General features: G+C 40.3%; 1 protein-coding gene across 3 annotated transcripts in view; it reads left to right on the top strand.

Moving 5' to 3' along the window:
• The window catches only part of MYRFL (myelin regulatory factor like), a 101,037-nt gene extending 76,068 nt beyond the window's left edge, over positions 1–24,969 (top strand). For 2 of the 3 annotated variants that reach the window (XM_019748994.2, XM_019748995.2), the window contains 12 exons: positions 5,768–5,934; positions 6,524–6,587; positions 9,749–9,834; positions 12,545–12,619; positions 12,701–12,756; positions 12,878–13,057; positions 18,422–18,484; positions 19,155–19,242; positions 21,241–21,315; positions 24,013–24,133; positions 24,474–24,548; positions 24,679–24,969. In XM_019748994.2, the coding sequence (XP_019604553.2) occupies positions 5,768–5,934; positions 6,524–6,587; positions 9,749–9,834; positions 12,545–12,619; positions 12,701–12,756; positions 12,878–13,057; positions 18,422–18,484; positions 19,155–19,242; positions 21,241–21,315; positions 24,013–24,133; positions 24,474–24,548; positions 24,679–24,765 (1,137 nt within the window). In that variant the 3' untranslated portion in view covers positions 24,766–24,969. The remainder of the gene's footprint in view (positions 1–5,767; positions 5,935–6,523; positions 6,588–9,748; positions 9,835–12,544; positions 12,620–12,700; positions 12,757–12,877; positions 13,058–18,421; positions 18,485–19,154; positions 19,243–21,240; positions 21,316–24,012; positions 24,134–24,473; positions 24,549–24,678) is intronic. The other variant, XM_074325425.1, reaches the window with a different exon arrangement.
• Positions 24,970–25,420: the final 451 nt, after the last annotated feature.

The raw sequence follows: 25,420 nt of genomic DNA, 5'->3' as shown, positions 1-25,420 counted from the left end.
ACACAACATCCAGGGAAATGAGCCCAAGAGTTGTCTTCCTTGAAGAGAAATATACATGTGAGGCAAACCTCTCTGCCAGGGACCTGTTGGAAAGTCACCTGGAGGTCTGAGCTTCCACACCATCTTAGCAGCCTGCTTTTCTGGTTTGGTGATTCTATTTTTTTAAATCCATGTCAGGGCCGGGAGAACTATCCACAAAATAAACTCTTGGACAAAGATCTAAAGCTGAGTTTATCCAAAGCCTAAACAATTGCCAGACACACCCATTGGCCAAAGACAATTTTTCTCCCTTTGGCAATCATTTTCATAATGCTCAATTACAGGCTGTTTTATTCCCATGGTCTGATTATGAAACGCCCGTCCGTGCAACATCAGATGCCACAAGGAGAGATTTTAAGGCTGTGACTCTAACTGGGAAAGAAATAAGAGCCTATTTCAACTTCTCGAAGCTTTCTTTGCCATCAGGCTTAGTTACCCTTCTTGTTCAGTGTTGTTGACAGAAGACAAGTTGTAGTTTCCAGTGAGAGGAAAAATCACCTCCGCTGCTTGGCTTCTCCTCACTATTGTGGGCTCATTTATTGTCAGACCCGCAAGGGACCCAGACAGGAGCTTGCAAACTGGTCTGCGGAGTCCAAAGGTTTCCTTGGAGGCAAGGGGGTCTGAAAGGACGTTCATCTCTTTCCTGAGCCAATCTCCTCGCAAAGAGGAAAGGACCAAACCATAGTGCAAACCAGCCTGCTGGGTGTAACCGAACCCACTATCCCATTGCAATGAGGACATGAAACACTAGTGTTTCTTTGCTTAATTCACCTGCATTTCCATGGGCATTTCCTTACATGAAAAAGGAAATTTGGACCTTAGTCTTTTTGTTTTTCTGAGAGCAACTGCAGATTTAAAAAAAAAAAAAAACAAGAAGAAAACCAAAAAAAAAAACCAACAGCTAGAAGTTTGGCCACTGTCTTCACTCTCACTAGAGAGCAAGAACTACCACTGTAAGACGATTCATTTATTTAATCATTAAATATGTACTGACTTACTGCCCTGAGCTGGAGAATTGGTTGTGCACAAAATGTGGGGCCCTGTCGCTAGGTGTTTATAATACATGTAAATATGACTCTAAGTGTAAGGAAGGTGGGATGAGGGGGAAGACAGATGGTTATGGTAAAGGGAGCAGCCTGTGCTAGTTCCAGAGACCAGAGAAAGCAGGACATGTTTAGCCAAGGGCAAATGGTTCAGTGTGGTTGGGGCCCAGAGTGTGCAGTGGGCTATGGTGAAAGACAAAGCTTACGTAAGGGACCCACTCTAAGCTAGAGCATAACTCTGATTTCACAAATGCCTCTGTGGTTTACATGTGCACTTGTACTTGCCCAACTGCCCTACGTGTGCGTTCAAAAAGTATGCTCACTCTGTCCGTATGTACCCCCATCCCGAAGTAAGTCTTAAACTGTGCGTGGGAGATTCTTGTTTGGTGTGAAGCAGTTACCACTTCCCCGTCACGGTCTCATGAGCAATTTTTTGGTGGCAAGCTGGCTTAGTCATTTTTGTATCACAACTGTAAAGCTACATTTCAGCTGAGCTAGTGGGTCCCATCGAAAATGGTTAAAAATAACTAGACAGAGTTGAGTAATTACAAAGTCGTTTTTAAGCAAGAGTGGGCATCAGAGAGGAAAGCTTTTCAAAATGCCCCAGGCTTATGCCCGTCTCAGTCCTAACAAATACAAGTCTCTCCATGGGACCTGGATGTGTGTATTTAGAAAAAGTCCCTCAGGCTTCTAGGTGCACACTTGTGCTTACAATGAACCCATAGAGACCGTTCACTTGCATAGAAAAAAGACTTTCAAAAAATTCTAGATTAGTTTTTGAACATGTTTATACTGGCTTCACTATGGGACAGAAGTCAGAAGTATTTCACTAAGAGTCAATCTCCATAACATGTCCTAGAAATTTATTTTTTTGGTAAATTTCCATTGGATCCATAAAGTGAGGAAATTAATTATAATTAGGATGGTAGTGGTACATTCCCTATCCACCTTTATTTCATTTCTTCTTAAATAGGAAAACACATGAGTTATCTTCTGGCCTGTTGGATCTACTTGGGAGATGTATGGGGCCAGCAAATTTGAGTCGTAGAAACTAGAGGTGTTTTTTCTTTTTTTTTTTTTAAATCATTCTTGACAAGTAGCTGGACGATTGCAGCCATTGCCCTTCTCTAATGAGGCAGCAGTAAAAATCCTGTTTGAGAGACATTGCAGAGCTCTCCGTGGTTGAGACTGGGCTCGAGCATCATTTTCCATGGTCTGCTTTGATTGGGGCTAAATCACGAATTAATGTAGCAAGCAAACCTTAGAAAGAATCTAATTGCCAAGAAGAATTAAATATATATATATACAAACACACATATACACACACACACACACACACACACACACACACATAAGTGCTAGTGAGGATGGAGAGAAGTGGGTAGATTCAGGAGATTTAGGATGTTGAGCTGACAGCGCTGTGTGACAGCTTGCCCGCTGAGGAGTAAGGTGGGGGAAGGAATCAGAGATGATGGCTGGGAATCTGTTTTGTCCTGCTGGGTGGACATCAACACACTACGTAATACAGTTATAATTACAGTATAAGGCTTCCTACAATGTAAACATAGTAAATTATCATATGACATTTACTATGTTTAGAACCATAAAATGTTATGTTTATCGTCATCATTTCTGCTTTATTTTTATTTAAACAAATTCAGAAGTAAAAGAAAATCTGTACCAGGATTAGAAATTTTAGAAGAGCTTTTGTCAGGAGATTTTTTTTTCTTTTGGTTTGGTTTTATTTTGTAATTTATTTATTTTTAACATTTTTGGTGAAAAATTTCAAACATATACAAAATTAGAGAGACTGGTGATGAAATCCACACTTATACTTCACTCAAATTCCAGTTATCAATTCATGTCCAATCTTATTTAAATAAAGTATCTTCCCTTGCAACTGAATTATTGAGATAAAATTGACATATAACACTGTAAGTTTAAGGTATAGAGCATGATGGTTTGATACGTATACTATATATTGCAAAATAATTACTACAATAAGGTTAGTTAGCACACTACCTCCCATAATTACCTTTTTTTGTGTGTATGGTGAGAACATTTAAGATTTACTCTGTTAGGAAAGAAAAATTTCTCCTCTGCCCTTATAAGTTCTTGTGTCTAGTTTAAGAATTAAACTGATATGAGACAGATTAACAGGAGAAAAACCCAAGTTTAATTTTGTATATATGGAGGTTCCATAAGAATATGAGGGCCATCAGGCAATTGAGGCTTATATGCCATCCAGAGCTAAGGAGAAGGGGGTAGGAGTCTGGGACTTCAAAGGGGACGAAGGTAATTCACACGTAGACGAAAAAGCAAATGTTTGCTATGCCATGTGGAGACAGTGAGACACAGAGAGGACTTTAAACAAACGACCCCCCTGCTGAGCCCCCCCACCCCACTTCATCCAGTAGACCTCACCTAGATCATATTCTTCATAGCTGTGTCTGGTATAGCTCTTCTCCCTGAAACAAGCCCTCTCTCTCAATTATTTTAGGCAGTTAAGGGGGAGGTACAAAGCTCTTCCTAAGCCTTGTTTCTTGAAAATAATCAGCCTAAAATAATCCTTGTGCCAAAGAGATATATTTTGGGGTGGCAAAATCCTGCTCCCCTATCATTCTCTTAGCCATTATCAACTCTATAACACAGTATTGTTAGCGGTAGTCACCATGCTATGCATTAGATCCTTAGAACTTAGTCGTCTTAAACTCAGTTTGGGTGCATATATATGTATTTATAATGGTAATATGGTCTGATGAATTGACCCCTTTATCATTATATAATGTCCTTCTTTAGCTCTTGATACGGTTTTTGATTTAAATTCCATTTTATCTGATATAAGTATAGCTACTCCTACTCTCTTTTGGTTTCCATTTGAATGGAATTTTCGTTTTGCATCCCTTGGCTTTGAGCCTATGGGTGTTCTTAAAGCTGAGGTGAGTCTCTTGGTGGCAGCATAGAGTTGGGTCTTGTATTTTTTTTTTCTTTTTTCTTTTTGAATGCATTCAGCCACTCTATGCCATTTGACTGGAGAATTTAATTCATTTTTATTTAAAGTACTTATTGATAGGTAAGGACTTACTATCTTACTGTTTTCTGGCTGTTTTGTATTTCCCTATTCCTGTCTTCCTCATTTGCGGTCTCGCTTTGTAAATTGATGATTCTTCTTAGTGGTAAGCTTTGTGCCTTCTCTTTATCTTTGTGTATCACTACAGGTTTTTGCTTTGTGGTTACCATAATGCTTACATAAAATACATTATAGATATAACAGCCTATTTTTGTCAGATAACAGCTTTGATCACATACAAAAACTCTACCCTTTCACCCCCCCTTCAACATTTTGTTTTTGATGTTATAATTTACCTCTTATGTGTGTACCATTTGCAAATTATTGTAGCTAAATTTATTTTAAATACTTTCGTCCTTTCACCTTTATGCTGGAGTTAAGTGATCTATATACCATCATATTACAATATTAGAGTATTCTGAAATTGACTATATGCTTAACCTCTTTACCAGTGTATTTTATAGCAGTGTGCATGTCTTTTAAACTGCATGAACTTAGCCTTAAATCTATGTTCAGCTTTTGAATCCTTTCTGAGTGCTTGCTTTACAGCGTTTGAAACTCTTAAAACTTTAGTGTGCATGATGAGACTCTCAAGGACACACACTCTTGAGTTTGATCCCCCAACCACAAAATGATCTTTCTCTTTTGGCCTCTAGCTCATCACTTTACAATCGTGGACCAGCCACTATAAGCCCCAAAAGTGCCATGGCATTCTGAACTTGCAAACAGACGGGGGAAGGAGGAGAGATCATGGTATCAGCGTGTACGTTGATAAGAGCTTTCCAGGGTTTTTGTTATGGCTGAGAGACAGACACACATGTTCCTATGACAACTGAAGTGTGTGGGTGGTGGAAGTAGTGCTGGCTTGCACACGATGGTTTTGGTTGGTTTCTCCTTTCTTGGTCTTTCTGGCATGTCAATGACTTTCTGAACAGGAAGACTTAAGTGTACTGTTGTTTTAAATTTTGTTTGGAAGTTAGGCTGAACAATAAATTGCACATGATAGTTCATTGGATGTTAAAGCAGAAATTTACACCTCTAGAATTTTCCTCTCATTTACAGATGAGCACACTAAAGCTTAGAGAGGTTGTTATGTCTTACCTGGGGTCTCACATACAGTCAGTGGCAGAACTCAGAGAAAAGCCCAGGTATTCATTCCTCCTTCCTTCTTCTGTGCAATTGGATGCACATTTTACCAGGAAGAACTGGAGCCATTTCTTATGAGGATTGAGTGATGCACACACAAATCAACACTCAGAAGTCTGCTCTGACTTGCCTTTTATGAGTTTCAAACACAGCATAATGGCCATTGAAATCATTCTTCAGATTCCAAACTTGACAATATCCTTCAGCTCCATCCTCTCTCCAGGGTTACAAGGACGTATTTCCATTTTATTGCAAATTGAACATAAGCAGTTTTACTACACAGCCAGCAGTTTAGCAAGACCACTGTAAGTTGCAAACCTCTCCAGATTTATGTCGAATGAACTTGAGGTTGTGTGTGTATATAACCGTTTTCAGTGGTGTGTTCCAGCTGTCTTCGAATGGGCTACAGACAGTTCTTTGGTGGTCTCAAACTGTAAATTTATACACTCTGTATTATTTTCATTTTTAGGACCAGATCTTTATGGAAAATGTAGGTGCAGTGAAGCAGCTCTGCAAATTAACCAACAACCTTGAAGAAAGAATAGAAGAGTTAGAAATATGGAACAAAAAGCTGACCAGGCTAAAGCGGCTCAGCAGTAGCTGGAAGTCCTCAGTCAGTGAAGCAAGCTCAATCAGGTATAGCCAGGATTGCCATACAAATGGGAAAAAGAGCAGAGTCTTCCCATGACTCGATCCGGCAGCAACCATTACTTTCTAATGATTAAGTCCCTCTTCTTCTTTTAGAATGTTTTGGAACACAATTGCCCTATAAGATAATTGTCCTACTTTTCTGTTACAGCTTTAAAAATGAAACAAAACATCACACATCTGTTTAAGAGCAGTTGTTACAAGAAGTGCTGTATTTTAGCAAAAGGGTAGCTCTGCCTTTAACTAGGGGAGGTGGCCATTTCTAAATTTAGAAAACCATGTTTTGTCCTGGGGGGAAAATAACTTTTATTTCTTGATTACTTAAGGAGGTAAATACACATTTCCTAGGGTATAATTTTGAGATAAAGAGAAATGTAATGTTTAATGCATTCATTTATGCTTACTAAAGTTCTTTTCCATAAAAGGAACTGTCAATTGCCTTGACTTTTCCTTTTTTAAATTACCACTGTATTACAAAAGGAGTCATACTGCTGTGTTAGTGACATCTGGGCCTTTGTCATGCAACTCCTGGAGAGGCATTTAAATAGTAATTAATTCTCTCTCTTTCTTTTTAAAGCAAATTTAGCAGAACTGTTAGTGCATCTTCTCCAAGAAAGGCCATTCCCAAAAAACCCAACAAGGTAAATAAACTTACATTTAATGAACAGAGATGACATGTTCTATACAAAAAAGTCTTTAGAGAAATTGATCAAGATTTTTTTCTTCATTTATTTGTTGATAGGTTCCCTAATTTGCATCTTTATGTGCTTCAGGTATTTAAATACCATCCCTTTAGTAGGTATTAACTGGTCTGTCAACAAGAGATTTAGAGAAATGAGTACAGAACCTGTTCGTTTCATAAATATTATTCTGCCAGTTTTTATCTCTAGTGTCCTCAGCAGGTGAAATTCACCAGCTTCCACAGGGGCTGTCAGATCTGTGTGGATGCCTTGACTCCACCTCGTCCTTTATCTTTGACTTCAGAAGATCCCAAAGGGATGTCAGTTAATCCTCAAATCCCTCTTTTCCCTTTGATATTTAGTTCCATATATGCAAATGGAGAGTAAGTATTTCCTTGCTTGCAAAGGTTAAAATGTGAGGACTTTATTAATGAATCAAGAACTTTCATCAAATAGGATAGCATTTACAGTAAAAAGTGAAGGTTAATCATTGATTAACTTAAAGGACACCCTGTCCATTGCAGAGACACGTCAGGGAGGGAGAAGCTATGATATTCCCTTTCTAGCTGCAATTCATAGATTGCTGTGAAAGTCATTTTGCTCCCTCTGACCCACCAGTGTTCCAAAGGTGGTCCTTCCCCAAAGAAGATATTTAGGACCTTAATCTATATTAGGTCCTATTAAGGGATGACCTGATGTTGGGGCCATTGCCTTATTTTACTCTCTGCTCTTCGTGTTATACTGCATTGAACTAGTGTTAAAGAATTCAGACAGAGTTTAATAGTCTATGAAAAACTACTACAATGTTAGGCTGCTGACAAGTGTCTTGGTGCACCAATAAGCACAAATGCATGGATAAATATATATGTAGACGTGTTCTTGGGCAAGTTACTTAATTGCATTTGGGAAATGGAGAGAATAATAGTATTACACCTCACAAAAACTGTTGATAGGATTAAATGAGCTAAAGCCCTCAGCGCCGTGCTCAGCACATAGCGGGTTATTCAACAAACACAAAACATTAAAAATATGTGTAGGGAAGGTGTCCTTTTTACTAACCAGTTTGCAATGGGATATAGGGGATGGTATCTACATCCATCGCAGCCCTGACTGGTGCAATTTGGTCATGTGCAACTTCTATAGGTCCCATCTTGCAACCAAAAAATCTCTTTATTTTGCAGTTCCTCAGCATACTAACTAGATTGTACGGTCCTGAGAGCAGGCCCATGTCTGCCTTCCTCACGCTGTGTCCCAGGGACTGGCAGATAGTAGGGACTCAAGAAATATCTGTCAAATAAATGCATGAATAGAGAGCTCAAGCTGAAGATATTCCTTGAAGGCTCATGATCTAAATTAGAAACGTTCAGTGGTTCAGTGTCTTGGGTGTGCGGGTGGGGCGGTGGGGGTGAGGGGGTGGTTGGGATGTGGACACAGAGTCAGGAAGTTATATGGGCCTTAAAGAGCATGTGTTCAACTCAGAGACCTTGCACTGTGACTACCAAGGCCTGTGGAAGGCAGATAAAGGTGAGATGTGGCCCCTTCTAGAAAATTTCAGGGTAGCCAGGGAAAATCAGAAGAAAATACAAGCACAGTCGTAGTTGGAGAGGCTGAGAGTGCTGCTGCAGGAGTCGTACGGGAGCTGGGCCTTCAAGGAGGAGTAAGTGTGGGCTAGCTATACCCGGAGCTGTAGGAGAGGTTTCAGGCGGAATGGTATCAGCCAAGGTCTGGGAGCTGGCACTGGCTTTGTTGAAGGAGTAGCTGGGAGTTGGTTAGGGAGGAGAGTAGAAGATGAGGCTGAAAATGAAGGTGAGGCTCAGTTTCTGGATCACCAGGTTAAGGAGTTCATTAGGTAAGCCACGAGGACCTTTTGAATAATCACAATAGCATCTAAATTGTATAGTGTTTCATTTTTTGCAGATGGAAGAGGGGAGACAGCATAGCATTGTGGTTAAGAGCACAGATTCTGAGTCCAATATTTTTTGGTTCATATCCTAGCTGTGTGATCTTGGGTGAGGAATTGTGCCATCCTGGGCCTCATTTTTCCCCATCTCTAAAATGGGGTTAACAGCACCTGCCTCATAGGTTTATGAGGATTGTTGTGAGGGTTAAATAAATTAGTATATGTGAACTACTCAGAAGAGTTTATGGCACATAATAAATGTGTACAAGTGTTCATCATTATTAATATTCAAGAAATTCAAACAAAAACCAATTTTAAGCTGTTTTTTTTAACTACCACCATCCTTCATTTCCCTCCTGATCAAAAGCATGATTCTGCCCTATATTCCCAGGAGGAAGCAAACATAATGCTCCCTATTGGGAAAACTCATATTTAAGGAGCACCTTATTTAAGGGGACAGAAAACCTCTCCCCTCTGTTTAGCCAGATTTCCCAGCAGTTGCACAGCTGTCTATCCTGAAGTTCTTGGCCCATTCCTCATAGGCAAGTTTTTATGCCAATGTGATCAGTCCTAAAAGTTTGTCTCATTCACTTCCTAGGGACTGTAATTTGCTTATTGTCACCTCCTCTGTAGTATTGTACATAGCAGTGCTCAGTGAATATTTGTTGAATAGATAGAAAAATAAATAAGACACAGGCCCAGAACTGTCCTTAAAAATAGGAGACAGAATTGGATACCCTTGTGTCAGAGAACTTAGTAGTATTTCATGCCACAAAAATCTTTTCCACGGCTTGTCATGATGTCTGACATTCTTCCGTTGGGGTTTATTCCATCTTGAAGACCTTTTGATTTTTGAAAGTATCCTATTAAGAGAGAGAGACATCTGGGTTCTGAGAGTATCTTGTCTGGTAGGTCCTGTTCTCTCATAAAACTTGAAGAATAAGCACTAAGTGAATGGTACAGATGATCGTCCTGCAGGATTTTAGGGAAAAGAGAGATGCCTGAAGCCTGGAGTGTCAAGGAAAGGGAAGGACTTGTAGTGGGTTTTGAAAGAGTTTTGTTTTCAGGGAGGCAGAGTGGAGGACGGAGATGTAGGTTGAAGGGAGCACATCCACCACCCCCAGGGAGCAGCAAAGATCCTTGCTGGGAGGGAGTCTTCTGATGTCCTTCTCGCAGATAGTGTTGCCGACTTATCACTGCTCATTACTGAATCTTTTTATAGATTTATTTTTCAGGAAAAAACCAGTTGTGTCCTAACTGGGTTTTCCAGACCTTGGTGATCACTCTCATTGCTGTGATGACATTTTGGTAAGACAAACTTCGGTGTTACGCTGTGTCAACCTCTTTTTTCTTCCCACCTTCCTTTTCTCACATGTGAACTGAGGCCTCACCTTTTACTTCCTTTGAAGACAAGCTGCTCTTTAAACCGGGCCTTGATCTTTGATTCAGCTTAGAGGTGAGGGAGTCCTTTAAAAACTCATCCTGTGAAGAAAAGACAGCCTTTCTGCACTTAAATGTGAGATGAAGGATGATTTTTTTTTCTTTCAGTCAACTGATATGTTTTACCAGCTCACTGTACCTTTCCCATATATGGTTGTGTGTGTGTATTATTATTTTTTTTTTAGTCTTGCAAATAACTTTCTCAAATTCATTGTTCTCCTTCCTGTCTACTTGGGGAGGGGGGAGTGAGTAAGCAATTGGATACAATCCACTCTCTCCTGGACATTCCTATTTATTAAGATTCTTCCAAATTTTTAAGTGGAGATTTCACACTAAAAGGACTGTGAGATACCCCAAGAAGTACACTACGATGAAATTGTAACCACATTTACTAAGCAGTTAAAACAGACAAATACAGTAAGGACAAAGTATTTGCTATGCAAGTACTGGGTCCCATTTGACTGCCAGCCCTCCTCTGCAGGGTGGAGGAGTCACCCCTTACTGGGAGGCAGGAGTCTCTTCAGGCCTCTGGTCTTCAGGCTCGTGCTGCCACTGTGATGGCCTCTCAGCCTGTGAGCCCGGTCATCTATTTTTTTTTTTTGGTAATTAAATATATTGGGGTAACATTGGTTAGTAAAATTCTATAGGTTTCAAGTGTACCTTTCTATAATACATCACCATATATTTGACACCGTTTTCCCTCTTCTACCACCCCTTTGAGCCATGGTCATCTTGCCTCTGACCTTCAGGGCTTCTTCTTTTTAGCCTGACTATTCCCCTGGTGAGAGGAGTATTTATCTGGTATGGGAAAGGGCTGGCTTCTGGGCTTGTCTAGGGGAGACAGTCATTCTCAGAGGCAAAGTAAGGGATGGTGCCAGGGTGCTTCCTCTGCCTTCACCTAAGGCAACTCCCTGGCTATAGGAGACAGCGTGGGTCTGTCTGTCTCCTTGTCTCCTTACCATTTTAACTTCTCAGTTGCTACTGCTCGCTGTGGGAGGCATCCCCGAGCATTTGACACCAACCACGACACAGAATTCTCATTAGAAGCTGTTGCACTTTTCCCACTCTCCTATGTGAGCTTGTCTTCTGCTGGGATTCCCAACTCAGGAGAGGGGGACCCTCTACCTTTAGCAGACATGCTTAGCATTCTCCATGAAAACCTGATGGCAAGGTTCTAGGGAGTCTAAATCTGATGCAAAGAGACTGCTTTTAACATGCTTATATTATTTGTGCTTCCAAAATTATTGACCGATAAGACCATAAATGGAAGGCTTATTATCCTGTTTCTGGCTTGTGGTTTACCTGAAAAGGGTCAAAACCAGAATTTTCCCTGAAACAAAGAAGCAGATGGCTATGTCATTCTATGATTTTACAAGCTCTTGGACTGTGCATTGAAGCAGATGCCAGAGACAAATCAGAAAGAGTATTTAAGGATTAGTAACAGGGAGACAGAGAGTGGGGGGTGTGGGAGAACAAAATAAGGGAGACTGGACCACCGCAAGCAGTTGCCAGGGCAACACAACAAATTCTGTCAGATGGCACCTTTGGGGCTCAGCGCTACCTTTCCCAGGTAGGGCTGTGCCTCCTGGGCAGTAATCAGCGGCTGCAGAGAACACTTTAGGAATTCTATCTTTATGAGTGGAATTCACACATGTGGCACATACTTTGTGTATATTTAATGATAAACATCTACCACCTTTGATGGGGAACAAAACAAGGAAGAGTTCATTCTATAGAATTAGGTGTGAAGTCAAGCTGGCAGGAAGTCGAGTTAGATCACCACCTGTCAGGCCCAGCACACAGTGGGATTGTGAAGTCACCAGGCAGACTTTCGTGTGGCTCCTGAGAGAGATCTAAAGACTCCCTTGAGGAAGAGAATGCTGAGTGTTTGGATGTGTGAGCATTGTTGGGAATAGTTTCCCAAAGCTCAGACCCTTTAAGGAAAGCTTTCATTTAAATCTATAAGTTCTGATCATCAGGGGGAACGGATATACTCATTATTTTAAAGCCGTGGAGTGTGGAAATGGATGCTTTAGTGCCTTTCTTTCTTTCCTCTGTCCAATTCGATGTGTGGTGCTCTGAAAAGACAGGCAGCTGGAAGATGTCAGCAGTGGCCAAAGGGTTTGGCATCCACGGCTGACTAAACCTAAGCCGCCTGTCTTCTCCCAGCGCCACAGTGCAGACCTCCTCCGCCAGTGGGATGGGAAGTTCGCTCTGACTTTTTGCTGCAAGGACCAGAGGGCTGCCTCCAGTGATTTACATGCTTCCTCTTGTAATCTTCCACTAGTGACAGATGCTTCTGAGACAGCTTGCCAGGCCAGTGGGCTGCTCTGTGGAAAAATCCATCAGCATGGACTGCCCCAGGAGCCTCTGAGCTCCAGGAGGACAAGGCCTTTTTCTCACCAGGGCAGCGAAGTGTAGCTGTGCTGGTTTCTATGGCGATCCTGCCCGCCGTGGCCGCCCCTCCCCCCATCCGTGTGGCCTAGGAGACTGCATCTCTGGCCAGCTGGTTGTATGAGATATATCTGGAATCCAATCTGCCACATAATGCTTTCTTCTCCTTCTTCTTTTGTAACAGTGCCTTGACGATAGTCTCCCTTTACATACTTAGCTTAAAAGATCAAGACCGACACGCTCCAAATCTCCCTCTGAGGTGAGAGTTTAGCCTTGTTTTCCTTTGAGGAGAAGAATCCTTGAAGGCTTCTTTCACGAATTGTGTTGTTCTCCTTTCCAGCAATATTACAAGCTCTCCAGAGCTGGCCCTGCCGCCCGCAGCCTCCTCCCCTTCAAGTAAGAGCTTCACATTCCTCACCCTCAAATCCAGCCTGTGTTGTATGTGAGTTGTCAACAGAAGAAGCAACCTTTCAGATTAACCTTGTCGCTTCTTTCCCCTCTGCCCAATGCCTTGCAGCACCTAATATGTCTCTGGCAACCACACAATCCTCCTTCCAAGTTCCAGAGATCACTTTCTGTGAGATCCTGCCATGTCAGGAGGTTTATTGCTGCCCCATCTGGGGAAGGAGAAGAGCCCTCTCAAGTCCTGTGCAAAGACCGTCCAAGGAGAAGGAACCCCCTCAGAGGCCGTGGGCAGGTAAAGGACGTTCAAAGAGAAACAACTAGCGCTTTGAACCTGAGGTGTTTTTCCCTTTTGTCAATATTTACTTGGGTAGTCTGTTAATGGTCCCACTCTTCTGTTTAGGGTGGCAAGATCTCCAAAAACCACATAGACAAACTTGTAATTATTTATAATACAGTCATGTACCCCGTAACGTTTTGGTCAACAACGGGCCACATATATGACAGTGGTCCCGTAAGAGTATAAAGGAGCTGAAAAATTCCTATCACCTGTCGTAGCTGTCCTAACATCTTAGCGCAACGCATTGCTCACGTTTGTGGTGGTGCTCGTGTAAACAAACCTGTTTCGCTGCCAGTCATAAAAGTATAGCACATACAATTACACACAGTACATAATACTTGATAATGATAATAAGCAACTATGTTACAGCACTTTTTTTTATCATTATTTACTATACTGTACTTTTGTATCTTTAGTTTAGAGTACTCTTTCTACTTATAAAAAACAGCATGCTGTGTTACGCCAGCAGCAGCCTCACGTATACCATGTTTACCGCGTCTCTTGGTTGCATCATTTTCTCTTGATCTTGATTTAATCTTGTGTTGTTTTGTGCTGTAACGTGCTGTACAGGTTTGTAACCTAGGAGCAATGGGCTGTACCATACAGCCCAGGTGTGCGGTAGGCTCTACCATCTAGGTGTGTGCAAATACACTCTGTGATGTTCCCACAGTGACGAAACCGCCTAAAGATGCGTTACTCCCAACATAGTGCTGTTGTTAAGTGGCGTGTGACGATTCCCTGCCCAGGGATGAAATTTTGGTTGATTCAAGTGAAAGGGTTTCGTTTGTCTGTTGCCAACAAAGATAGTAATAGTTGCACGACTGAGGTAATTACATATGGTTAGGTAAAATTTTGGGTTCACTTAGTATTTAAAAAATGATGTAGTATCTGGGCTCTCTGCCCAAACCAAGAAGGGCAAATGTAAAAGGCTTTAGAAACTCTAATGAGTTCAAGGTAAGCTTTAAGTCAGTGAAAAACACAAGGTTGGCATTCCTCTTTCAAAATATCTTCCTCCTACGCGCGCGCGCGCACACACACACACACACACACACACAAGCACACACAGATGCTTTTTAAATAAGAGAATTTTCATGTTAAAAATATGAAAACTTGATCAAGGGTGAAAAGTATAATTTCCTCTGTAAGAGCAAACACAATACATCCAAATGTATGCTAATTTATTGTTTTCAGAGCTCTTCTATAAAAACACATATTATGTGTCTAAATCATAATGATAATGCAAATAATAGCAATGAGTATCTATTAGTATGATTGAATAGGATGCTATGGCAACAAGTGACATGGGTCATGTCTAATTTAAAAACAGTTGGGGAAGTGCAGACCTAACAAGCAGCTAGAAGACGAACCAAAATATTTTTGAGCAGCCCTAACGGCTGACACAGAGTAGTGCCAGGGGTTGAAGTTAGGGGGTGGCAATGTAATTTCTTTTTTCTTTTGATATTATCCTATATTCTAGTCTTGAGTAAACAACTTTTATCAATCATCATCATCATCACCTTCATGTAATGAAGTATTATTGTGTGCAAGGCACTGTCATAAAACCTCCACATGAATAAATCGTTTAATCCCCACAAGCCTAAAAGGAGGCACTGTTATTATATTATCTGTATTTTTTCCAGTGAGGAAGCTGATGCACAGAGAGCTTTTCCCCACACCTACAGGAGGCAATGCTCGCACTGTTTTCCTCATGAAAGCAATTTCTGATTGAACTTGGGAACAAGGATCACTGTAGGGTGAGGGTAAAGGTTCAATTTGAAGAAAGAAATTAGTTTCAGTCATCGTAGTCTCGTTATTTTTAAATATGAAAAAATCCAATACTGCCACAAAAATCCCCCAAAGCCTTCTCCCTTGCGAAAGCACATGAAACCTTGTGGCTGTTAAAATCCTTTTCTTACCTTGGGAATCCACCTGGAGGCCCCTCCTGTCCTTTTCTGAGAGCAGTCCTCAATAGAGACCATCCCACCTATGGTATGAGAGAAGTACTGATAACAACAGATCCTATACAGGAGGAGGTAGGTAGGTCATGGACTGAGCTAATCTTCATTTTTCAAAAACTTCCTTGATCCTTGTGCAAATTCGGTCCTATAGCAACCAGCTCTTCACATCAAAGGAAGAGTAGCCTTTAACAAACCAGATGAAGGTTTGTTGCTCTCTTCTCTGGGACAAGAGTATCTGCTCATCTTATTTCCCATAACTAGGGGAGACGTTGAAGAATCTCCCAAAGAAAGAAAATTTGTTCCAAGGTGACTGGCTGTGTCCTCCTAGATACGACTATCAGCTTCTCTGGTTAACAATGAAATTTAAGTTCTGCCTTACCAGGCTCCCTGATATACTAGAAAAGTTGTTCCCTCTTCTTTCTTTCAATTAGAGAAAAATAGGAAGAACTGAAATGTTCTATTTACTACCAAAAGAATTGAATAGTCTTGCCTCAGAGAAGTGACAAATTGGAGGTGTTTTATAGATGATTTAAAATTTGTTATTTCCAATCCTGCTTTTGAAAAGCCATTTTCATAATTCTAAATCTGCATGATCTCAACTTCACCTTTTATTACTGTTGAAAAAATACTGTTATCTCATTAAATACTAAATCTTATCTTAGGGTTCTCTGTCTCCAGGAACCTGAAAACACACTTCTGTGGAAGTGAGGCAACTCTGTAGCTTTATTTATAGAATTTCTAATGAGCCCTTTACCTGCAACTTCAGCAGAAAAGTAGAATAAAAGGTAGGAAAAGAAAACAGAGGGATAGAGAAGTTCTGATTTCGCCTTTCTTTGTGCCTCATTTGCCTTGTAAATTCAAAGCCTTCTGTGGAAGGAATCATAAGCAAAACTCATAGCAGAAGACATGTGCTTGAAAATTATTATTGGAATAGCTGGAATCCAAGCAATCTGGAGGCCTGTTAGACAGCACATATATTTATATGCAAAGGGAAATAACTATTCAGTTTTCTAGAAAATCTTCATATATCTAGATCCATTTCTTCTTCATGGAAAGCATCATTTTCTGTCGCCTTCAAGTTCTGTCTTTCTCCCATTTGCTAACAGGGTAAAGAAGCCCAGCTTTCCATGTCCATTCCCAGCATCCCTCTGCACGCATCCCCTGGGGATTTCCCTTTTGAGTGTGCAAGAGGAAACCTTTTTCTAGAGGGTATACGATTGGCCTTCCCTGTTCTCTTCCTTCTTTCCCTGCCTCTCTTCCTTCTCTCCTTCCACAAATATTTCTTGAGCACCTGTAGTGGAGCCTGGCCTTGCCTTATGTGGGGATATGACAGTGAACAAGACGCAGTCTTCCAGAAGCTCCCAGTTAGGTGAGGGCACAAGTAAAGAAGCCCTTCCACGTATTGTGAGAAGTACCAACCAGGACAGAGAGACTTAGGAGTGATTGGCCCCACTGTCGCTTTTGTTTCCTATCTTGAAATTTCGTACAGAAACTTGTTTTAGAGCGTGCCTCTTTTTACTTCCCATGAAAGAGCACACATTGTATTAACTTAATGTCTCTGGTTAAAAAGAGGTTAAGATTTTTGTGTTTTGTCCAAATGCAAATGAAGGAATGCAATAAAAAGTACGTATGCTAGATAATAGCTATGTACTGTGTCAGATGGGTAGTAGACTTGGGGGTATCACTTTGTGAAGGGTGTAAATGTCTAACCATTATGCTGTTTTGTACACCTGAAACTAATTTTTGAAAAGTACATATACTTGAATAAAATCTACAAATTAAAAAATAAAACAAAACTGCAAAACCTTTAAAATGCTTTTGTTAGGTTTGTTTAGCAATCCACTGAATGATTGCTTTCACTATCCACTCTAAAAAGATACACAGGTTTTTCACAGCCTTAGCAACCATCATCTGACATTTCATGTCTAACCACTATATGCACACCTGAAACTAATATAAAATAATATTGAATGTCAACTGTAACTGAAAAAAAATAAATAAATAATTTAAAAAAAGAAAATAATTAGGGACACCAAAAAGATACATCATTGCAGCATTACTTATTATAAGGAAAAAAATCTAAATTTCTAACAATAATGGCATATCTGTAATTTTAAAAATCATGTTTTCAGAAATCATTTTTTATTCAGACAAAAGGCTTATAATATAATTATTACTAAGTTTAAACCACACACAAAGGCAGAGGGTTATCCCAGACATCTATATGAGTATGAGTAGCGTGTAGGTTAAGGGGAGGAGAGTGGAAGGAATTTGATGCAATTATTAAGGTTGTAAGATTATGGATAATTTTTACTTCTTATTTTCAACTTATTGTACCATCTCAAGTTTCAGTAATAAACATGTATAGCTTCAAAAGTAAGTAAATAAATAAAATGCCATATCTGGCTGTGACGATTATAAGCACTGCTCCAGCGTCCTTTTCCACAAGCAAACGCTGGCCCCACACCCGTGATCTGACTCCTCTCTTCAGCTCACTGCAGCTCAGTCCTTATCTCAAGCTCGATTTTTTCCTGTGTGGATCACGTTATACTGGGAGTTACGGAGGATTCAAAGAATGTTAGTAGAAGTTCCCTAATTCTGGCTTTGTCGAGAAAGGGCAAAAATACACGAAAAGTTAAACTATAATAGAGATGACGTGCCCTTCGGTATAGTGATAGATGGATCACTGGTTGATCACCACAGACGAGAGTTAGTAATATGTGCTCTGGCATTGGAAAGGAAGGCACTGTGAGCTGCCTGGGTCTAATCTGGGACGGTGCCTTCGTCAGCTAGGGCTGTTCTAACAAAATACCACGACTAGGTGACTTACACAACAGAAATCAAGTTTTTCACAGTTCTGGAGGCTAGTAGTGCAAGACCAAGGTGGTAGCAGGTCTGGTTTCTTCTGAGGCTTCTCTCCTTGACCCACAGACGGCGGCCTTCTCACTGTGTCCTTCCAAGGTCTTTCCTCTATGCACACACACACCTCTTTGTGTGTCCTAATCTCCTCTTTGTATAAGAATACCCGTCAAATTGGATTAGTGCTCACCCTAACAGCCTCATTTAATTTAATTACATCTTTAAAGGCCCTACTTCCAAATATAGTTACATTCTGAGACACTAGGGGTTAGGATTTCATACATGAGAATTTGTGGGACACAATTTAGCTCGAAGCAGATGACTTTTTGGAGAAGGGTGAGAATCCACTGTAAGAAACCGGGTAGAGATGTGGTGGGTTGAAAGGTGGGAGACAGAAAAGAGTGGGGAAACAGTCCATTGACAGAGACAAACCAGGGCACACACTGGGTTTCTTCTCATCCTGAACAAGCCTTACAGACTGACAGACTTTTTTCCTTTTCAGATGACAGAAGCACATCATTCTTGGCAGGAGAGACACTAACCAACCCTGACTGGGGGAGTGACTGTAAGTTTAAGTGACTCTGTTCTTTGATTTGTGGAGCCAGGCAAAATAATAACAAGCTGTAAAAGCATTACTGGAGAGAAGAACGGGGACAAAGGCTGCTCCTTGGTGCAAAAACCCAGGGGTTATGTTTTTATAATCCAAGTCAGCCTAACCACTAAGGAGGCATTAGCAAAGGTCGCTCATTATTAGACAAGTTGTGGTTATCAACATGGATTTTAATAATTTATTTCAATTTCCCTCTTCTTCTATTTTCGGACTATATTTTCCGTTTGTTTTCTGTTATCTAGTTTTGTAAAGCTTTCTCTTTTGGCCAGGTTGTATTTCATATTGCCCCCTCTATTTTCAATAAATTTCAATTTAGCAGGACTTGCATGGTTCAGAAATTCTTTTGGATGTTATGAGGCTGTCTATTGGAGCCTACTTTTTGTTTTGTTTGTTTTGCTTTTTTTTTTCAGTTTTCTTAAAATTTGCTATAACAACAACAACAATAAAAAAGCCTTTCTCCTCCCCTTTTTTCTCCTCCTTCTTTTCCCATTTGAATGCAACTGGAACCCATTTATCTAGGGAACTCTTCTTGTACGTTCTGCAATTTGGGCCCTGTGCTGGAGCACAACACTCTTTCCCTGTGCAGAAGAGTTTATTTTCTTTTCTCTATTTCTTCTCAATTCAGGGATTGATACAACCATCAGTTCTATTCAGATTATGGAAATCCAACAAATAATAGATCGTCGGTATTGCAGTAGAAGACTCCAGTGCGGGTGGGTAAGCCTCTTCACCACTCTCTGATTGTTTCTGGAATTTACTCAGGCTCTGGGTTTTTGAGACTGGAATAAAAGCTAGAGCTACATGGTAAAATCAATGTGTGCTTACATTGCTCCTTAAGTGAAAACACATTTGTTACATGGTGGAAGAGGGAATCATAAAATGGTTGGTATTAGCAAATGTCAATAAACCACGGCTCCAGTGATCCCAGCCTCCTGGTTTAATGGGTTCGTCCAAAGCAAAAAGCTCAGGGGCAGCTCTGTGGCTGACTCTCTGGGGGCACAAACCATAGGCGCAAAGCTGCTTATTAATTTTATAGACAAGAAAGACATTGTTACCGATGGCTTGAAGTTATGAGTGAACTGACATTTGTATATTTAAATAACAAGGGATATGATTATTTTAATTGCTGAAAAAATATAGCTTGTTTTAGCTTTTTCAGCTAGGAGAAAAAAATTCATGTATTGCAAGTTCTCAGCAACATGCATCTCTAGTGTATGCTGTATCCCCTGTACCGGGGTAATGATACGTCTAGAAGCATAGTGTGCAAGTAGCCTCAGCAAGCACAATATGCAAGTTGTAGGCATTAAGAATGGAGAGTTATTTTTCTTTCCTTGATAAACGTGTATTGGGTACCTGCCGAGTTAAAGGTAAAGCCCTATATTTTGAACTAGCATCGCAAATCCTATGGATTCTCAGTCTTATTCCTTTTTTGGCCTGATATAACTTAGGCTTCAAGCTGATGGTCCCGAGTTTTAAAAATAAACTGTATGTTGCTTTACGATTTGTTTATCACCTCTACATTTATCATCTCATTGAATTCTCACACAATCCCTAGGTTTTTTTTTAATCCCCATTTTGTCGTTAAGCAACCTGAGGTTCAATAACCTTGAAAAAGTCAGAGACAGACATGAATTAATGTGGTAGGGTGACATAATGAAGAAGAGTGAAGTGATTCTGGTTTAAATTCCAGAACGCTGACAAGATGTTTACTCTCCCTGCATATCCCTTTCTCATCTGTAAGATGGAGATACTATCTACTGAGTTGGATTGCCGTGAAGCATACAGATGTTGGGAGGCACAGAGTGGGACATAAACTATATTTATCTCAGCTTCTTCCAGTAGAACATTCTTCTGATGCCAAAACAGATCTATTTCATTTATTTTTGCTTCCTCATGTTTAACAACTTACTTTAGTATTCACTAAAGAGACTCTAAAATAACTGGATATTTTCTGCATTTATCTGTTTTTAAGTTGTTTCTGCGTATAATTTAAAGGATGGCCAGGTCATAACAATTTAGATACGATATACCTTTTTTGCTGGAGTTTTCATTACAATACGAATCAAAGGAACTCCCGCTTTTCCCCAAGTAGGTCTCTTAAAGGGAAGGGGGGAAAGAATCTCTGTATACAAGAAATGAAATGCTTGTAAGCATTTCTGTCTTGCAGTGTGTTCTCCATTACTAAGTGGTAATTAGAACTATAATAATTTTAGCTGGTTCAAGTTCTGCAAGTGCATAATATTTCCTGCTAATGTTTCCTAAAAGGGAGTGATTTACGGTAGGAAAGCTGGTATTTATTATTTCCAATCCTCCTTTCCAGAGGGATTGTTAGCTTGAGGCCTTTGCCTCATTTGTCTTCTGAAATCTGTATCTCCTTAAGGGGAACTGAAGTCATTTCCTGTGTGTTCAGTTTTGTCCATTGGGCCTGGGATTTGACTTTCCATCGTTTTGTCTGTCTGTTCTAGCAAACTATAAATCTGTATGGTATATCTTCTATATTAGGACCTGAAAGAGATCACTTTGAAATTTGACAGGTATGTCTCTGAAAAACATAAAGCTGTATCATGTAAACTTGATTATCTGTATTTATTATTTGTTATAGACTATTTCACAATTTACATAGTATATAATGAGTAACAAAAAGCCATTTGATACCTTTCCAGCATATTTTGATTTGTGGTTTTTTTTTTTTGTTTTTTTTCCACAATTAGGTCTGGAAATTATAATTACAATATTCCTGTTAATAAACACACACCCACCAATCTCAAATTCTCTCTGGAAATCAAGTAAGTGCATAGCTGTAAAAAACAATTCCATGTTTTATCATTCTTTGACTAACCAGTCTGAATTTACTCCACGTTTTTTTTTATCAGTAAGTTAGGAGGTGGAAATTTATCAGTCCATGTTAACTAATTAATGATGGTTGAGATGAGATGTGGGCCAGCTTGAGGAGGGGGTTTTCAAAATGAGGGCTGGGTGGGATCATCCAGGCTCTCTCCAGTGGAATGGAAAGGCTGTAAGCTGTACACTCACACCTAAAAAGTGGAAGTAACCTTGGGTTTTACGCTCACAAGCTGCAGACTTGCCCTGGCTGTGTCCCTTTGAATTGGGGAAGGAACAAGGATAATAGTATGGCCTCTGGATGGGGGGACTGCACATTTTTGAGAGCTCCTGGTAGTAACACTAACGCAGACACTACCTCCTTTCCCCAGGGGAGTTAAGAAAAAAAAAGAATCAGGAGTTTGGAGTTGAGCAGACTAGGGTTCAAATTTTATCTCTGTCACTTAACTAGATCTGTAATCTTGGAGAAACCACTTATCCTCTCTGAGCTACTGTTTATTCATCTATAAAATGAGTTTGACATTGTACCATGACAAGTAGAGCTGCTGTGGGAATCACTGTTAATAATAATGAAATTAATGACTGCCATTTACTAAGCACAGACTATATGCCAGACACTCTACACTTTAGTACTGGGTCCGAGGTTGTTCTTTTTTTTTTTTTTTCCTAGTTTATATTTTTCAGATAGGAGGACTGAGGTTTAAAGAGGTTTAAAAAAACACACAAAAAAACCTATCACGAAACTCAGAGCTAGTAAGTAGTGGAACTGGGCTTCAAACTCAGTCCATCCTTTGAACCACATTTTTCTGCCTTCCCAATGAGCTGAGACACGCAAGAACGTTGCCCCTTCCTGGCACAGAGTAGGCACTCAATAAATGGTAGTTTTTATTATGACAACCTTTCCTCCAAAATCACAAACTCTATAATCTTTTCTTATCAATTTTAAATAATTATGGTACTTTAAGAGTTTTGACCTACTTCACTCAAAAAATAGACAGTAAGTTACTATTCACCATGAAGATAGATGGTTTTCACTTTGTGTCTCTTGATTTTACTCTCTACTTTTCTCTTCCCTCCACATTTCCTTTCTCCTCCTCTTCCTTTTCTTCTTCTTTCCCTTTCCTCTGTCCTCTCTGCTTTCCCAGCTCTGTTGTTCCTCCTCCATCACATTTCCTCTTGCTCTGTCTCTTCCTCTGTTTCACTCAGGCGTCATATGCCTTCTCTCATCAGCTTTGCTTCTACAATGAGCTATGGGCCCTCAACCCAACTGCTCTGCCTTGGAAAGGTTTGTTTCCAGCAGCTAATGTTTCATGACTAAGAACCCACTATATTTCAAGGCAGAGCAAAAGCCACATGTATTATTCTTCCGAGTTAAGTGTACTACTATTCTCTAGCACTACCCAAGTAACCAAAACTAACATTTCCTCATGAATGCCTACCGTGTTTCCCCAAAAATAATTAAGAGTGGGCCTTACATTAATTTTTGCTCCAAAAGACACATCAGGGCTTATGTTCAGGGGATGTCCTCCTGAAAAATCATGTTAGGGCTTATTTTCCGATTAGGTCTTATTTTGGGGGAAACACAGTAGCTTCAATGGAGGTAGATAAGCTTAAACAGTGTAGCCCCTGAAGTGGCCCTGGTTCATCTTGAGCCACTGTCAGCCATTTTTCTAACATGGGCGATTTTAAAATGATAAAAATCTCAGATACTCAACTGCAATTGTAGGCTGTCCCCCTTGTGCAAAAAGATCATTTCTAAAGACAGATGAAGCTCATCCTCTTGAAGATGATTAATGGGCCAATCTCCAGAGAGGAACCATTGTTTCTGGCAGGTTTTCCACTCTGATGGCTTTAAAGTCTGGTGATGGCTGATGGGGCTCACCCCACAGCCCTACCGTGTTTGTGAGCCTTGCTTCTTCAAACAATATCCACCCAGACCAGGATTTTGCCGAATCTGAAATCCTGGACACTTCAGATAGTTGCAAATACAGCTGCAGTGAAAAGAGAAAGAATGTATCTAAGAATCACTTAAAAATCTTTGGTTGAGGTTATTTAAATGATCAGGTTGTAGAGACTGTCATATGCTACCTCACTAGTTGTTTTAGTCAGGTCAGGCTGCTGTAGCAAAAACACCACAGACTGGGTGGTTTAAACAACAAACATGTATTTTTCACAGTTCTGGAGTTTAGGAAGTCCACGACCAAAGTGCCAGCAGGTTTGGTGCCTAGTGAGGTTATGCTTCCTGGTTCATAAATGGTCATCTTCTCCGTGTCCTTCCATGGCTGATGGGGTGAGAGAGCGCTCTGGGATCCTTTTCATAAGGGCACTAATTCCACTCACAAGGGCTCCACCCTGTGACCTCATCACAAATCCTAACACCATCACACTGGAGGTTAGGATTTCAAGATACGAATTTGGGAGGACACCACATTCCATCCATAACAGCAGTCACTGGAGATTGAGTTTCTTTCTGTAATAATGAGAGGTGAGCTAGCATACCGGCATCAGTGAGCTTTGTGTAATACAATGCTTATTGGGAACTTTGAATGGCTTTCCCAGTTATGTTGCCATCAGTCCCTCTTCTTATCAAGTTGTGGCCCAGTGCTTTTCCATTTGCTCTTTCTTTCCTTTGTCTCTTGAAGCACAACAGAGCCATTGATAGTCTTCCAGTGCAAACTCACACTTGGAAATATATGTTTCCAGAGGAAAAGGGAAGCCAAAGGGATACACAGCCACCAAGAAGTCTCCCAGGAGATGACACAGGTAATGTTTTCCAGCTCAGTGGCATCACATCCCTGTTCCAGAAGAATTGTGTCTAGAATTGTGGCACCACCTCTGTTCCCTACAAAGAGAGAGATACCCTGAGCCACACACCAGGGTTTCTCCTTGCCTGCTGGTGCTGGTCCCAAGAGCAAAGCCCGGGAAGTAGGCGTCTTCTGTGCCTATTTCAGAAGCGGCAGATATGCTAGCAATCCCTATCAAAAGCTATTGTCACAGATACCTCTCCTGCAGTAGCTAAGGAAATGCTTCTTCAGCCTGTACTCTTTCCAATTAAGTGTAAAATGTGGTTATGAAATGGATCTCTCTTTTGCTCACTATTTAGGGATTTCAGCATATTTGGAGCCTCCCCGTGGCCCCATTCTTTGATAGTGCATACCATTTCCGTGTAGCTGCACCGGTAAGCCTTTTTCTTTTTCTTTTCAGTGAGAAAGAAAGAACCATTCAATAAATAAATAATAAATAATAAATAAAACACTTTAACTACAATTCATTCTTATATTAATCCTTTCTTTCTCCTGTTCTGACAGGATTTAGCTGACTGTTCCACGGATCCTTATTTTGCTGGGATGTTCTTTACAGATTACTTCTTCTACTTCTATCGACATTGTGCCTAATTTATTCAAGTTTGGTTGGAGACTTTACTAAGGAAAAATGTCCAGAAATACAATGAACAGGAACTTACACCCTCTTGCATCTTCTTTCTGCTTTTCTTTTTTTTGTAAAACACCCACATTTATTGTCAAAGGATTTGTTCAGGCATGGGCTTCCAATAGTTTTGAGACATTAATGAGGAGAATAAAGTGTTTGCTGGAACTTGAGATACTGTGGTGTTTGATTTTGCCATGACTAGGAATAAAACATTTCCTGGCATAAACAGCACTTTTGGATTTGAAAATACTGTTTCTGATATTAAGGAAGCTGTGAGATCAAACTAGGCAGGTCTAACTTTACTTTGTCTTAATATATTTTCAAAGTTTTGGAGGAAAACAAAAAGGCCCATTCAGCCATGTTAACTTGGACCCACTAAACGTAGACTCTTGAGAATGTGTGATACAGTATGTTGGCGGGAAGGGTGGGTGGTGTCTGATGCTGAGCTCACATTTAGGCAAACTATTGCTATGTGTGTGTGTGTGTGTGTGTGTGTGTGTGTGTGTGTGTGTGTACTACATATGCTAGATTACAGAAGGTAGCCTGCTAATGAAGTGGATTTAAGATAAATACTTGTAACTTTCCTTTTAATGTTTGATGCACACTAAACTTTCAGAGAGA

This window comes from Rhinolophus sinicus, linkage group LG02 (genome assembly GCF_036562045.2).
Source record: "Rhinolophus sinicus isolate RSC01 linkage group LG02, ASM3656204v1, whole genome shotgun sequence".
In the NCBI taxonomy this organism is placed as follows: domain Eukaryota; kingdom Metazoa; phylum Chordata; class Mammalia; order Chiroptera; family Rhinolophidae; genus Rhinolophus; species Rhinolophus sinicus.
The sequence above is the reverse complement of the archived record's forward strand: the minus strand, read 5'-3'. Positions and strand labels throughout refer to the sequence as shown.